This window comes from Phasianus colchicus, chromosome 12, assembly GCF_987193195.1.
Source record: "Phasianus colchicus chromosome 12, bPhaCol1.hap1.1, whole genome shotgun sequence".
Classification (NCBI taxonomy): Eukaryota; Metazoa; Chordata; class Aves; order Galliformes; family Phasianidae; genus Phasianus; species Phasianus colchicus.
The window spans coordinates 17746410-17759988 of NC_143447.1; the positions used below are offsets into that span (position 1 = coordinate 17746410).

Below are 13579 nucleotides of genomic sequence, written 5' to 3' on the forward strand. Positions count from 1 at the left end.
TAAAGGAGCATACCATGAAATATTTAGAAAAAATAGATATAATTTTCAGTGAGGTGGCAACACCACTGATTAGATCAAGCAAACAGTACCTCTTAAGCACCAGGTAAGCACTTCAACCAAGAAAAACAGATGGCATGGATTATTGGGATATTGATAGTACCCCCACATGTCCACTTGGAGCAGAACACAGATTCAATACACATAGCATGAACATTAAATCTGTCCCCAACTGTATTTCATTTCACTTAACCTCTTAACTGCTTAGAGTCCATAAATCACCAATCTGGCAATCACTACTAAATTGCCACATTAGAATGATGTTAAGTGTAACTGACAAGACTTCAAATATTGTATGTTGTTGATATTCTTTCAGATAAGTTATTTATTAGCAATTTTTGCATTCCTAGCAATTACTACTGATATACAGCGCACGATATACATACCACAAATAAGCCTGAGACCCTGAGGTAACAGATCATGTCAATGAGCACAACTGCAGACTTTTTACAGTGTCAACCAAAACCATGTTCATCCAATTTCAGTTTTAATACACTGATAGGTGCAAAAGGCATGAGCCTTATAAGTCATTCATCTCTATTGTACTAGTCAGAAATCACTAGAATACTTCTTTGATTTACTGTGAATTCATGTTCTTGCTAATCTTCTCAATGTGACTCAGTAGTCTCAACAGCGCAGATGGATTATAAGGGAAAAGATTCCTTCCCTGCAATCTAGAAATTGCTTTTTGCAGTTCTTCCAAACACTTTGTTGATTTATAAAACATTATTCTTTGGGGAATGATGTTATCTGAAGACACTATATATGCCAGACTGGATGAGGTATTAGATCCCTTTTGTTTCAGAGGCAACACTTCAGACTCGAGTTTATTCTGTTTATCATCTGTGTAGCTGCAAACAGCTTCCCTTATCATTGTCTCACACTCCTTATGTAAAGGCATCTGCTTTGTGTTTACTAAGCACTCTTCTCCAACTGATTCTAATTCAGAATCTTCTGAGCTGTCATAATTAACAAGTCTTTGAAGAGAACCCAGCAGAGATGTATTATCATTGCATAGCAATGAGTTAGACTGGTTAGACTCTGCAACTTCATTATCACCTTGCTCTGTTGTAAACACTAAGTAATTGTGAGAAGAAGCCAAAGGTATCAAAGTCTGTGGTTCTGGTTCACAGCAAGCATTTTGCAAGCTCACACCAGCCATGCAGCTTTGTTTTTCTTGATGTTCAGGCTTGATAGAAGACATTGCTTGAGAAGAGCCACATTTGGTATCAAAATGGTTACAGATGTTTACAAACTGATGCCAGTCTTCTCTAAGAAGTTTTAAGTACCTTACCAAGTACTCCAGAAAGCAAGTTTCTGATGAAATCAAAAAATCTAGAAGTACTGTGGAATCAAAAGCAATTTTTTCCAGAAAAAATAAAAATACGCAATGAGGATTATAGCCATTTGCATGTGTATGGAAGTCCCAGCTTTCCTCCTCTTCCCGACTTGAATTATCTGCAGCATCACCCCGTAACCTGAAAAGTAGATTGTGAAATGGATTAAATTCAGTGGAATTCTACAGTTAAGAACAGACATTTCCAGAAAATTTTATTCTTGATCTTTTTTGATGTTCTCTAACAGACAATAAATGCAAACATGCTAGGACCTACATATTTTACAGTGATAGATTTCCAGGAAAATATTTTAAATAAAATTCTGGGCAAAAAATCAGCGAAGAAAAAAAACACCTACAGGATTCCCAGCAAGGTAACTTGTTTTGTTGGATGAGCTTTCTACACAAGATAAGTTTGAAATCTGTTTTACAGTATGCAGTATTTTGAACTCCAACATCCCAGAGTCAGACTGTCAAAAAGTAAACATCAGGAAAAAAAAGCAGTTTTCATATTAGAGAATGAACACAGGAATGTGGCAGATCAGTTTGGGAAGCCAAAGCACTTAAAGCAGGTTTTCTTAAACAGCATGTCCTTAATTCCAGAAGCAGCAATACTTAAAATATGTGAACAGTTCTCTGTAATAGTTTTGTATTACTTTTGTAAACTTGAACATCCACCACACTGGAAAAAGACAGCCTTATATTTAGGTGCCTAAAAATTATTTTATGCATCTAAGATACTACTTGCAATGTCTTTGCATTTGAAGCTTGAAAAATATTTTATAAGTTAGTATACTATCTTGTATGTTAACTTGAACAATGAAATAGTGAACCTCCAGGGCAAATTTACAAAAAAAGCATTTCTGATGTTAGTAGTGACAATATTAGAATTTACATGGGTCCAGACGTGAGAGCACTAATTTGCCAGAGGTCCCTACATTCTTGAAATTTGATCACAAGATCATATTCATCACATGTGTTGAAAGAGAGCAGCCTTGCCTTTTATTTGTAGTTAACCACTACTTAGAATGTGAAGTCAATTATTCTCAATTACAGGATATGCTATGGTGTTTAATAGGAATTTGTTGCACAACTCCTTCATTTCAATGAAAAAACACTTAACCAAATTATCAGAAAAGTTAACAGCTCTTACATTATCCATTACCACATAACCCAGACCTTATTACTAAAAATATTCATCTTTCATATAAAAGTAATCAATGGAAGTGTTACGCATATCACAACAACCTCATTACATTATCATTCATAGTTCAGTCAAATAAAATGCATACCAACCTATCAATTTTTAAATAAATGAGTAGTAAAGCTTTTGCAGCTTCCCACATGTCATCATCTTGCTCTATAAAAACCAAGGAGAGCCATTCACAATGATGTGCAACTGGGTGAGAGTGCAGGGAACACTTCATGTGATTCCTCCAGAATGTCAAAAGATGGGACATGGAACTTTCAAAGCCTTCTGAAAACAGGAGAGGAAAGGGAGGGGGAAAAAAACAACCACATCCTTTTGTTACTAAACAATATAGACACTTAAAAGTTAACAGTGCAAAACAGTGCACACATTTATCATTCCTAAGCTCAAATGATTTAACACAGCATCAAATTTCACAGATCACTTCTTCCTCCTTGGTACTAAAGAAATCTAGAAAAAAAAAATCAGAAAACCACAAGCAGTTATCTAACCTTAAATTCTTTTTATCTTTAAAAACACCAACGTTTAGATGTCATCATTATCAACTAAGTTAACCTGCAGAAAATGAATTTACTTAGTACACACTAGGCTCCTCCTCTCCTCCCTTCTCCTTCTTCCCACAGAAGATGGATAAAACCTAAGAACACAACTATCTGATACAGCAGTGTCCTTCTAGGGGACCTAGAAACTCCTGCAGCATGAATCCTTTTACACTTAAGCTTGCAGATATGCATGTATCACAAAACCTACAGAAATGTTGTTATACCTGTACAGCTGTGGTTTATATTTTTCTCTAGCTCCCCAGTTAGGTAGGTCCACTGGCATACAGCAAACTGAAGAAAGGTGAATTATAATCAGGTCAGTGCCACAGATGTAATGATCTAAAATGAGTACTTTCATTCCTTAATGCAATTCTGATGTTTTAACAGTGCTGAAGCTAAAAACCCCAGCCACTGTACAGAAATCTGCTGCACTGCTTCACAGTCAATGGGACCAAACTGCCATCTCTACAACAGAGTAAGAAGCCTGCATGATAGCCTTAAACCAAGCAGTTCTTTATAAAATCATCTCATCACAGATGATGCAAGTTTTCAAGTGCATATAGGCTTGAATAAAAGTACATTCATGAGATGGCACTTCCAGCAAGGATTTTGCACTATTTGCACTGAACTCTCTAAACTAACACCAGCAGTGCTCTTCCTGAAAATCCTAATTTTCCCCTCCTTCTGAACACTGAACTCCTCACTGGGAAAATCACCTCAAAATTTACGCCAGTTTAGTGTAGTAGCTTACCCATAAAAATAATTGCATTTTTATGACTGAGACAGACTCTTTTCCCTTAAGTCAAGAAACCTCCTTAATAATAATGACAAACTAGAAAAAGATTCTTTATGTCTAAATTTAGGCACTACTTTTTCATGTAATGCTGCACTTATTCAATATTTAGAAAATCAAATAAAAGCAACACACATCTTTACCCCAAAGGTACTCCGTGAGAACTTTTACACTGCTAGAAGTACACCATAGCTTGAAGAGCACAGCTGCATCATTCATATAAACAGCAATTACTGCTTTTGAAAGATTTCCTGCAGCATGGGATCAATTTTCCTAACAAAGCCATCATTATGTGGTTTTCCTTAATATTTGACCTTAAGAGTTGCTTCTCCTCTCAGAAAAAAAAAGAAACACCTAATTATCTTTGTTATTGATAGTTACTATTCAGAATTAAATTCTCCCCTATAAATCAAAGCTATCTGAAAATTGCTCCCAAAATTGGAGTGAATTACAGTTAAGCCACTGTAATCCGTATTAGTGAAAAAGATAGGATCAACAAGCTTCCCAGAAGGGAAGCTAGTCTATTAAAGCATTTTGGTGCTTGTTTTAACCATTTCATTTAATAACACTCAAATAGAAGCACCACTCCTTTCAACTTGAAATGCCTCACGACACCTGTGGTGTTTGAATTTAATTAAACAACTCATTTTTGTAGCACAAATTGGGAAAAGAAAAACTTCTTTCTTTGAGACAATTTTCCAGAGACATCTAAAATAGATGTAACCTACTTTTATTCTATTCATTTGTTCTTAGACAATCTCAGAACTTTTTCAGGAGATGGATTGTAAGTAAAATCTTCCTTGCAAATACTTAAAAATCCTAACAACGCAACTGGCATCACAATTGACATCTTCCACAATATGGAAAAAGTGTCAGAAGATCCCTTGTGAAATTCTCCAGCTGCCTTGTACAGATGAATTAAAAATGGACTTTGCTCCAGAATGTAGAAAATATAAAAAGTAAAATAACATTTACATTTAGAGCTTTTCAGGTGTCTCAGTACACTGCAAAAATGTTGTAAAAATACATCCCCATATAAAAAAATGAAGTAATCGAGACATTTTGCCTCATCAACACTTAACTGAGTATAAGGAACATATCCATTCTCACTTGTATTTGACTAGAAGCACTACTGAAGAACCATTTTTCCTTTTTTGTCACGTCCTGTAATCCAGAACAGCATGCTGCTTTGATCATACAATTTGCACATCCAAGTTCATGTGGCTTAGTATCAGTAGACACTCGTCATGTACCTCTGAGAGGTAAACAGGCCAGTGGAAAGATGGAATTCCAGGATGTCTATCAGGCAAAGTGTCTCCTTAGAGCATCCAAGAAGGCTAACTGGATGCCAGTGAGAAACAGCAAGACATCCTCTCCTGTCAGGAATGAGAACTGCACAGCATTCCTCTGCCATCCCACTGTCTGCCTTGTGGCAATGCCCAAACACCAGAGACCAATCTGCTCTCTGCTAATCTAATTCATCTATTCAGTAGAACAAACATACTCAAGCTCAGCAGGAATGAGAAGAATGCCTAGCACCTACTAATTTCAAAGGGCTATATTTCTAAGGTAGAGTGAAGAAAGCCACCACTACACTCTGTCAGCTCCCATGATTTCCCTGTCTTTTACTTTACAGCCTCATTATAATGTTTACCTCTTTTCCACCATCACTTTTTCTGTCCCATAATATTATTTGTCTGGCAGTAACGCCAGTGCCTTCAACCAAGTTAAGTGGTACTTGAAAGACCTACCTGCACATTACAAACCAGAAAACCATTACCTGTCTTTTCTTTTAGTTCTCCACCCAAATGGAGTAGAAGCTTGTGCTATGAGCTTTTTTTTTTTTTTTTTTCAGTTGGAGAAAAGCCTGATGTTCTCAACCTGGCTCATCTATTTCAACTATTAAAATATGTTCTTAATGGGAAAAGTTTTCTATGTCAAGTGCGGCTGTCACAAGCCCTTCTTATTCCAAGGCTAAGAAATAGGAAAAACATAAGGAAAAAAGCTAATTTAGGCAGGACACAGTGATGGTGATAGCAGACTCTCTAGGTGAGCTTTTTTGTTCCATTTCCTACAACCACTAATTCAGTGAAACATACTTCCAATCTTAATGAGCTGCAACTACAAATTTAAAAGCTTTACAACTCTTCTTGCTTAATGAACAAAACCAAAAAGAGAACGTTACCTTTGATTTCAGCTTCTGTAGCAGAGTTCTGACACTTGAACTCCAGTGCTTTGAGCACAGCCATACTTAGGGCTCTGAGAACAACTTGGTCAGAACCATTTTGAGTATTATCTCCAGAAAGAGCTTCACTGCTTCCAAAGTAGCTGGCCTTTTCACTGAGTGGGATTTCATTAAGCCAAGTCAAATTCACAACTTGCAGGACAACATTACTTAGTGCAAGCATATCCTCTTTTAAATATGGGTTTTGTAAGAATTGAGACCCACTTACAGCATCTTCTTGAGGCTTATAAAGGACACATTTTTTAAGAAGCATAATAAACTTCTTCTTGATAAAATAGTGAGTTGATGAATTAATGAGGTTTAGGACATAAGACACTTTTAAAAACAGTACTCTCTGGCATCTCAGTGGTAGCTCTAATTGAGTTCTAGAAGCCAGAAGTGATTCAAGCAGGTCTATGAAACTGATCAAGTTGTTTGCAGCTTCAGAATAAGGTGAACTATAGAGTTGACTATCAAAATGATGTTGCAGAATGGAATTGTAAAATCCTTCAAGCACAGCATCAAGAGGAGCCAACAACTTCAAAATACCTACAGCAACAAGAAGGTTACAGAGTTGGAGTTCCAGCATAACACAATCAGCTAAAACATCAGATTAGCAGAAAAATTGTGACTGTGATTATTTCCACTTTTAAAGCATGTCAAAGCTACATTTTTAATTACACTTTAACTCTCTCTACAATGAAGAAAAGAAGCATTGTGCAATCAAGCTGCTCTAGAGATTACCAGTAACATCCCTCCCCCTAGTGGGCACTAATGTATTGACACCATCATAAAACTACTGCAGTACCTGATTCAGATAGCATTTTATCTTTCATTACATCCTTGATAATAGCCGTAAGAGTCCACAGACATTCTGCTACTTGGGTATGCATAGGGAACTCCAGAAGACTTTTCAAACTGAAGCTGAGCCAGATGACATTTACTGCATTCTAATTAAATGAGTTCAAAAAATAAAAACAAATGCTTTATAGTTACTATGTAAGTTAAACAGCAATACAATGATAATTATTTTGATACTCATACTAAACTATATTCTGATAGCATTAATAATACACAAACTAAAACATAGAAAAGTCACAGGTAGAAACAATGTATCCAACTGGTGCCTTTTAAGCACATAGACCTTTTAAGCATTTACACACGTTAAGTCAAGTCACATACACGTACAATGGGAAGTGGCTGTGTTTTCCAGAAAAAGAAAACAAAACTTGCTAATGTTAGGCAATACACCCCAAATCAGGTAATACTGAAGATGGACCCGTAGCAATATTGCTACAGGTGCTATAAAACAAGAAGGCTCCATCCCTTCCTGTCACGCACCGGGTCCTTTCCCCAGCTGTAGGGAAATACCTACAGTAAGTTAATCAAATACATTTCTGTATTTTCTTGTTTAATATTCCAAGAAGTGTTTGTTGGTTTTTTTTTTTCCTATTTACTGTGTATTTGATGAAAAAATATTACAGCTTCCATAGTAGCATCTCTGAGCATATATTTCTTCTCAGAAGCACATCTGTGTTATTTCTTGCAAAGTTCTGTGAAACGGAAGTTAGGAATTCAGATATGATCCGGTATGGGAGCTGCTGAGTCACAGCCTGAACCACTGATTGAGCAGCTGGGGAAAGGACCTGGTCAGCCCTGGGAACACAGGTGAAGGCAATTCAGCTGTGTGACAGGAAGGGATGGAGCCTGGCTGCACCTCTCTTAGACCTCATTTAAGGGCTGACTGCCACTAGGTATGGATTTCTTTCAGGAGATTTCTCCTTGGTGGAGCTTTCCTCTGTGAACCTAGAATCTTCTGATACAGTAAGCAATTTTCTTCTTTTATAGCACCTTTCTATTGTACTGGTTCTCCCATTATTACACCTTTGTTGTAATACCTTTCCTATGGTATTAGTCTGTCCAATTGCTACAACAGTGATCCTGATGCTAAATGCATTTCAAAAACTGTGTGGCAGTTTTTGGACATGGATGCTAACAATCTATATGCTGAACATCACTAGAATGCAACTCTGATTTCTGAAGGTGCAGCAGAGACATACAGGCAACAGATATAGAAAAAGAGCAGCACTGGTATTGCTCCGTAAGTCTAATTATGAAAGGATACTTTCAATAAGTCACTTCAGATTATAGAGTAGTCAAATAACAACTACTTTTGTGCCATGTAAAGGCTGCAAAAAGTTGGCTGTAAAGCTCAAGTGGGGAAACTTGTAGGAACATATTCATTAAGTCATTTTTCAAGCTGTAAGTTATATGATACTCACTTCTTCCTTCAGTTGGAAATATACAAGAGATGCTAAACTTTTTGAAGCCATATGAGATAACAGCTGATCATGGCTACTGAGAATACAAACCTGCAGATACATAAAAAGAAACAATATCTAAGTAGCATCCCTTCCATATCTCTTCTTTTGCCAAAATCTTCTCACAGGTTATAGAACCTTACCAATTTTGACTCAACTTGTGTTTCTTTCAAAAGGAGGAGAAGGATTTCATGGTACTTCTGTCTTGTTCTGAATTCAATTTCCTGAGACTGTGCTTTAGCAACCAGCACTTCGATCAAAGTTAATTGAAGCAGCATCATTTCTCGTGGACAAAATGAGAAGTTCATGTTTGCTAAATTATGTGATACATCATCTGTTGTACGGATAACAGCATCCTGATGACTCCTAATACTGTCATCACTAGATGGCAGATCACACAATTCATCTCTTTCTTGTGACCACCCAACACACAGATTAAGAAAAGAGGTGTAATAATAGCTTTCCTTTGGTAACGGAGTGCCTGCCAGTACATCCTTATACATCTGCTGTAGCAGAGATATCTTCATTGTGAGAACATCCGATGTAACACAGAATGCTGTAGGTCTTCACCAATTATTTCTGATTGCTGCAAATCAGCTTTGAAGTTATTTTTATCCAGTAAGAGAAAGAGACAGGCTAATAGGCATTCCTCTTCTAAGTTACCTAGGAGAAAAAAAGATTATACTGTTGCTGAACTTAATAGCTAACCATAAAGATATGAAGGAGCACCACACATTTTTAGACTTTGTACTACCATATTAAACTTAAAGCGCAATTACTCTGTAGTTAAATGAGTGATAAACGAACAGTTACACAAAACTTTGTCCCAGTGTAACATTCATAAAGTATAAGAGTTACAATGCAGTGAAGAAATTTACAGTTCCAATACTACTGAAAATATAGATTTGCAGGAATTAACAAAAAATAAAGATGACAATTTCCAGGGTCTGCTTCTGAATGATACGAGAACTTCAATAAAATCTTTCTCTATCTTCATGCTGCTAAATCTACTAAATCCTCATTTCCTTTGTGAGGGATTGCTTGATGAACAGGTATGATGTTTCAAGTGGGAATTTTCATCTGAACTGACAGTGTTTATTTCTCCACTAAGGGTGAACAGGACAATCGCACTCTACTTAAAAACAAAGACACCAAAAGGATAAGTCCTATATTTTGTTGCACACAGACTCAAGGGGAGTAGTGTGAATATACAGGAGAGAACTGGACTAAGTTAGTAAGGAGGACCAAAGAATTCATTTACCTCTGCACATGCAAAACTCTTACTCTGAGCACGTAAATCTTGTAATCCAAAACAGTTTTTTTTAATATAATACAAAAGGTCAACTATGCCTTTAAGCTTGGTCTCAGGGGTCCAATGGCTGAGAAGTTTAAAATAAATAAAAAAAAATTATTTAAAGTGTAAAAGGCCCTTAAAAGCATTTAAGCATTCAGAGAAAGATTTAAAAGAAAACCTTTATCACAAACCTAATGGAATGTTTCTTTCAATTGCTGGAACATTCAGTGTAGCTTTACAAGAAAACCTATTAATAATTCAAATTTCTCCTTAAAGTGTGAGCAGCTAAGCACCCCAAAATTTCCAGTCAATATGCAAATAGCTAAAAGGGTGTCAGATCTCTCCAGAAAACAGATTTACGCGTGATCACAAGGGTTTCTTTTTCATCAGTGATATTACTCTATACAGTTCTAATATATTGTCTAACAACTGCCCTTTTAATAAAAGAAACTCATTATCTTTTATCTACTGTGAATGTAGGAGTGGAATTTATTTTCTTTATGGGAGTTTTTTTTGTATGCTTTTGGGATCCCCCTCTCTTTAAACCTGGCATAGCCAAGGCAGGCTCCTGCAGCCATCTGTGTCTAGCTGGCTGCTGGTTAAATGTTAAGTATCCCATCTCTTAACAAGGGAAGAAAACAGTTCAGTCTCTTAATAAAGACTAGCTATTCCCCTTCTATGTTTTTAATCATAATTCCAGTTATCATCACACCAAATATGTTAAAAAAATATTGCTTTCTAGGAGAATATTAACAAACTTTGAGATTACCAAGGTTTTAGTTTATCTTCACACGTTTTTAAAACTACCAAGCATTAAGGATTACACTTTCATTTTTGTTATGTGATTATTTTTTTTTTTCTTTTAAAACTATAACTGAAATATGCATTGATGAAATGGCTTCCCAAAGCCACAGACTAGTGGAGGTAGACCAAGACCTGCTACCCAGGCTGCTGCCTACTGCCACAACTGAGCAGTATTTCTCTTGGTGTAGATTTAAGAGAATCTAAAATTAGAAAATAAGCACTTCCCTGTAGGGTATAATCTCCAATTCCCTCTGCTGGGGAATTTTTGACAGCAATGGCTGACCTGGCAACTTCAAAATGTACCTCACCTGATCCATAGCAGACCTAAGAACCCTGTCCCACATTCCACACATTAGAGATTAGATCTGATACTTTAAATTCCCTCTTCATCTGAAGAATCTATTTGTGATTCTACTTGAGGTGGAAATTTATGGCCCAAAACATCATAAAACTTCTTCACAAATCACTTAGAATATTTTATGTAGCTATTGTTTCCATCTCTGAGTTTTATTTCTTCCTACAAGAACATCTAATAATGTAAAATTATCTCAGCATATTTGCTTCTATGTTCAAAGCCAACCTGAGCTGTCATTCTTCGTGGCAAATGAACAGATCTGTCATGCACAAATTCATGCAACACAACAAAGCTGTAAGAGCATGAGAGATTTAGAACTCCTCCAGGACACGCTATGAAATTTTTACCTTCACCACACGAATATTGGTTGTGCTTTCCCTGATTCCATCATCACACATTTGTGTTACCGCATTAATTTGCAGAGCACTTTGCAAAGAGGACTGGTGAAGTCATTAAAAAAGATATGTGAGGGGCTTATTTTGAAGAGGTTTAACTTCAAAGAGGGAAATGTCAGACAGACTGAGTTTGGCTCAGCCACAGTAAGAAGGTATGGTGGAAAACTCAGAGTAAAGAAAAGCAATTGCATCCACACAAAGGAAATGACAACCCCAGCCCTCACTCGTGTTATTTATTTGTGTTATTCATGACAGCATCGAAAAAACAATTAAGACAAGGCCCCATAGTGTCAGACTCCTGCATAAACAACAGGAACCAGTTCTGAAACCTTATATTGAGACGAATCAAACAGAGAGGAAAGCTGTATAGAAAAAAACACGTTTTCCTGCATACTATTCTCACCATCGCTTTAGTTAGGCTTTAAAGGCATAAAACCACGTGGAGCTGCAAAGACAGAAATGAGAGATGAAAACAAGATGGAAAAAGAAACAACGGACCTGAGACGGCATCTGAGCCTGCCAGCTTTAAGGGCCTCAAACCCAAGCTGCGTACCTGCAGCGACTACGTAGGCTCACCTCTGCTTAAACCAGCTTGTGCTCAGCGCTGAATTACCGTAACCCCCTCTAACACAACGTCATTTCCCTTCAGAGGCTGTAAATAACCCAACGGCCTAGCACAACGCTTCTGCTCTTCTGCAGCGCCTTCGGCCTCTGCCCACCCGCCCCGAGCGCGGGCTCCCTCAGGTTTCTCTCAGCGCCCCTTCAGCGTTCCCGCCTTCGCCTCGCGCCCCCCAAGCCCCGCCCCCTCCTGGAAGCCCGCGGCCCGCTTAGTCACCCCGCGCCATCCCGCCCCGTTGCTAGGCGACGGCTGCTAGGCGACCGCCGCGACTCACCCGCCCCCGGGAGACAGGGAGCGGGAAGGCCCAATTCTCCTCCGTTCGATCACCGGAACCACCACAGCCTCCCCCCTCCGCTGTCGCAAAGCCCTCCCCGTTCCCTTTACGGCAAAGGTGGGGCCACGGGCGGCGGGCGGAGCCGCCGTCAGCGCGGTGACCAATCGGAAGCTCCGGCGGCGAGCGGCCGGGGGCGGGCCCAGCGCGGAGGCCTTTGATTGGCTGCGGCGGAGGTCAGTCCCTGCCCGCTGACCCCGCAGCGAGCCGCGGGGGGCGGCTGGGTGCAAAGTGTCCCCGCACGGCGCGGCCCCTTCCCGCGGCCGGCCCGGCCCCGCCGCCGGCAGTCAGCGCAGCGCGGGGGGCGGCCGCAGCGCGGAGCCCGCCGGCGCGCAGGTAACGGCCGCGGTGCTCCCCGGCCGCCCCCCGCTTTCCTCCCGGTGCCGCGACCCCGTGGCCTCCGCCGGCTTCCCCTCAGCCCCCTCGCTCCGCGGAGCTGCCCTCTCACCGCCTGTCCCTGCGGACGTGGGCGCGCTGCCGGCCCCCCCCGCCCCCTCCGCCCGTCCTCGGGGCTGCCCCGGGCCGCTCTGTGCGCTCCCGGGGCGGCGAAGCTGAGGGGAACGCCGGTGACCCCGCAGCGGTGCGCGGCCCTCAGCCCCCGGCGGCGCCTCTCCGGGCGCGGAGCTGCGGAGCGGGGACGGCTCCGGATTTCCCACAGCTCTGCTCGGCGGGGACTTCCTGTCCCTTCCTCCGCGCTCACCTCAGCTCCGGGGCTGCGCTGACAGGGCGGGCGGGCTCGGCCTCAGCGCTTCGTACAGAGCCCCTCTCTGAGCTGGACGAGCCCTTCTGGCTCATCCGTGAGGGCTTTTCCTGCTTCGGGCTGCTGTTCCTTTAGTATCGGCCGTTGTGCTGTCAGTTTCTGTCATTGCATGGCTCAGTTCTACTTTCGTGTGTTTTTTCAGGTTTAAGCTGCCTTAAAATCGGGACTGCAAAGAATGGAATGAGACAGAAGAAAGAAAGCAACGCTCCCAAGTGCCCAGCAAGGTGATAATCCGCGTAGAGTCACCCCTGCTGCACGGTTTGCCTGGGTCTGCAGTCCTCAATGTGGTTTTGGTGGATTCTGTGGGCATTCTTAGGTCTCTTTGTTCTCCCAGAACCTGCGTGCTTCTGAGCGTTGGGTTTAAAAGCTCTGAAGCCCAATTGAAGGACTCTTTCCTTCTTGTAACAGTTTGTCATCTGAATCTAATCTGCAGACGTGTTTCTGATCACAGGTTACTCCTTAACATGTGTTGGTGTCCCTTCAGCTCAGGTATGTCATGGCATGGTTGGATTGGAAGGGACCTTGAAGATCATGGAGC

General features: G+C 40.3%; 2 protein-coding genes across 16 annotated transcripts in view; one reads left to right on the forward strand and one right to left on the reverse strand.

Annotated features, from left to right (window-relative positions):
- Positions 1 to 620: 620 nt before the first annotated feature.
- Positions 621 to 12337, reverse strand: LINS1 (lines homolog 1). 8 transcript variants are annotated; one of them, XM_090149097.1, is made up of 8 exons: positions 11908 to 12218; positions 9745 to 9862; positions 8627 to 9146; positions 8445 to 8534; positions 6971 to 7112; positions 6124 to 6711; positions 2690 to 2870; positions 621 to 1535 (listed from the first exon to the last, which is right to left on the reverse strand). In XM_090149097.1, exons 3-8 carry the CDS (start codon positions 9008 to 9010, stop codon positions 635 to 637), a joined length of 2286 nt encoding a protein of 761 aa, XP_090005223.1. In that variant the 5' UTR covers positions 9011 to 9146; positions 9745 to 9862; positions 11908 to 12218; the 3' UTR covers positions 621 to 634. The 8 variants fall into 8 exon arrangements, with proteins under 8 accessions (XP_090005223.1, XP_090005222.1, XP_031443657.2 ...); XM_090149096.1 differs by having other exon boundaries at positions 11885 to 12218; XM_031587797.2 differs by lacking the exons at positions 9745 to 9862; positions 11908 to 12218 and adding an exon at positions 12225 to 12337.
- A 101-nt stretch (positions 12338 to 12438) lies between these two features.
- ASB7 (ankyrin repeat and SOCS box containing 7) overlaps positions 12439 to 13579 on the forward strand; it is a 29574-nt gene continuing 28433 nt past the window's right edge. For 5 of the 8 annotated variants that reach the window (XR_016470481.1, XM_031587804.2, XM_031587802.2 and 2 more), the window contains exons 1-2: positions 12511 to 12617; positions 13184 to 13265. The gene's annotated coding sequence lies outside the window, so the exon portion shown is untranslated. Of the gene's footprint in view, positions 12458 to 12510; positions 12618 to 13183; positions 13266 to 13492; positions 13531 to 13579 lie in introns of those variants that run through there. The other 3 variants (XM_090149108.1, XM_090149109.1, XM_090149107.1) reach the window with 2 other exon arrangements.

Coding starts and splice junctions, on each gene's coding strand:
- LINS1 (XM_031587797.2), bottom strand. CDS start 9,010: ATGAAGATATCTCTGCTACAGCAGATGTATAAGGATGTACTGGCAGGC. Junction 8,535..8,626: donor CACAAGTTGAGTCAAAATTG/GTAAGGTTCTAT, acceptor ATGTATCTGCAG/GTTTGTATTCTCAGTAGCCA. Junction 1,536..2,689: donor ATTTATTTAAAAATTGATAG/GTTGGTATGCAT, acceptor TCTACTTTTCAG/GTTACGGGGTGATGCTGCAG.